The sequence below is a fragment of the Carlito syrichta genome, unplaced genomic scaffold (genome assembly GCF_000164805.1).
Source record: "Carlito syrichta isolate Samal-C Ts95f unplaced genomic scaffold, Tarsius_syrichta-2.0.1 Scaffold136374, whole genome shotgun sequence".
Taxonomy (NCBI): domain Eukaryota; kingdom Metazoa; phylum Chordata; class Mammalia; order Primates; family Tarsiidae; genus Carlito; species Carlito syrichta.
In genome coordinates this window covers 33,279-35,070 of record NW_007080470.1, presented here as the reverse complement: position 1 = coordinate 35,070, position 1,792 = coordinate 33,279, and the positions used below count along the sequence as shown (strand labels likewise).

General features: G+C 67.0%; 1 protein-coding gene across 1 annotated transcript in view; it reads right to left on the bottom strand.

Annotated features, from left to right (window-relative positions):
* Nucleotides 1–3: 3 nt before the first annotated feature.
* The window catches only part of SNAPC2 (small nuclear RNA activating complex polypeptide 2), a gene marked incomplete at its 3' end in the record, with an annotated part of 2,132 nt that continues 343 nt past the window's right edge, over nt 4–1,792 (bottom strand). The window contains exons 2-5 of the mRNA XM_008049745.2: nt 1,128–1,247; nt 925–993; nt 277–631; nt 4–190 (exon numbers count right to left, since the gene is read on the bottom strand). Of these exons, the coding sequence (XP_008047936.1) occupies nt 4–190; nt 277–631; nt 925–993; nt 1,128–1,247 (731 nt within the window). The remainder of the gene's footprint in view (nt 191–276; nt 632–924; nt 994–1,127; nt 1,248–1,792) is intronic.

Genomic DNA, 1,792 nt, shown 5'->3' with positions numbered 1-1,792 from the left:
GACTCCTCCGGCCCCCTGGAGCCAGTCTCACCACCCTCAGCCCCAGGCCCCGGGCTCTGTCCAGCGAGGCTGGGCTCGGGGGCTGTCAGGCGTCGGTATGTCTCCGTCATGTGCTCAACCAGGGCTGTGCACGGCAGGCGGGGCAGCTCCTCCGGCAGCAACAGGAGCAGGTCAAGGACCACAGCCGACTCTAGTGACAGACGGAGGAAGAGGGGTGAGGGGAGAGCCGGGCCTGCTGCCTAAGACCCCCAAGCCCTCTGCCCCATACCCTCTCACCAGCTGCCGAGAGCTCAGGACTGGGGCCACTGCGGGAGGAGGAGGACAGGTACTTGTAGATCTTCTCAAAGTCCACAGTGAAGTCTCCGGCAGCGGAGGGGCCAGCCAGGGACCCGGAAGGTACCTCAGGGTCAGGACCAGGGGTCTCAGGGGCGGGGCCAGAAGCCTTGAGGGCGGGGCCAGAAGCCTCAAGGGCAGAGCCACGAGTCTCAGGGCCGGGGGCGGGGGTCTCCGGGGCGGGGTCCTCCTGTCTTCCAGGGACACTCAGGAGCAGCAGCTTCCCACGGGCTCGCGTGGGTTTGGGAGGCTTGGAGTGCAGGAGGCTGGCAGGTTCCGTGGCCGCGATGGTAAGTACCTGGCAGGCAGAGGGTTCGGGGAGGTAGGGGTGGCAGTCCTTCCACTCCCACCATGTAGAGTGGAGTCCATCTCTATCCTTTTACCAAATCCTCCCTGCCACCCCGAGACGGCAGCTCAGACAGGAGATGGCCTCAGAGCCAGAGATACTGAGACTCAGGGTGTACAGGGACGGGTTGGAGGTCACAGAGCCGGCAAGACGAAGGACCCACTACCCAGGTCCACCTTCTTTGGACTCATATGTATGACCCTGTCCCCTAGGACACGCCCAGCCTGCCCAGGGGATTGCTCTACCTGTGAGAAAGCTGCTGTCAGGGATTCCTCCAGAGGGCCTGTTATCTTCTCGGCCAGATCCATCCACACCTGAGTGAAGCCAAGAGGTACGTGGTCAGCCCAGGGATCAGCCCACAGGGTTCCCCACCCTGCTCCTCCTGGAGATGCCCTGAGAGGTTATCCCTTCGGTTCCCACCCAGCCTTGTTCTGCCCACCCGCCTCACCTCTATGGGGGCTGGGGTCTGGGCCGCCCGGCGCCTTGAACCTTGCGGGCCACCTGGATGTGACCGCTGAATGGCCTCCCGCACCACGCGGCCCTTGAGTTGCTTGAGGAAGACCCGGATCTGGGGAGGAGAGAGGCGGAGGCCCAGTGGGCCTTCTGTGAGCTCAGGGCTGCGGGAGAGAATCCAGAGTCCGCTGCCTTCCCTGCTCCAGGGCGGGCCACGGCGCCCTCGCCTCCCGCGAGCGAGCCCGGTGTGACGGGTCCCAGTGACTGCCAAGGCCTCAGAGTGGCCAGCCACCTCACGAAGACAGAAGGCCCAGGCCTGTTTGGCTGCTCCCCGCAGCCAGGGCTCACCCCTATGCTGTCCTCCCTCGTCTGCACTCCGCCCCATCTCACCACTCTCGCTCCGACCTCCTCGCGCCCGGTGCAACTGCCCCCCGAGTTCGCCCCGCCCCCAGTTTTGCCGTCGCCCCGCCCACGCCTTACTCCCAAGCTCGCCCCCCCGCCCGCCTCTCGCCCCGCCCCCGCCCCGCCCCCCCAGGCTCACCCACTCACACCCCATCCTCAGCCACACGTACGCCCCGCCCTCGTCCCCGCCCTCCCCCAACCTCACGCGCGTTTACGCCTCTGGCCCCGCCCCGGCCCGCGGCCCCGCCCCGGAGCTTC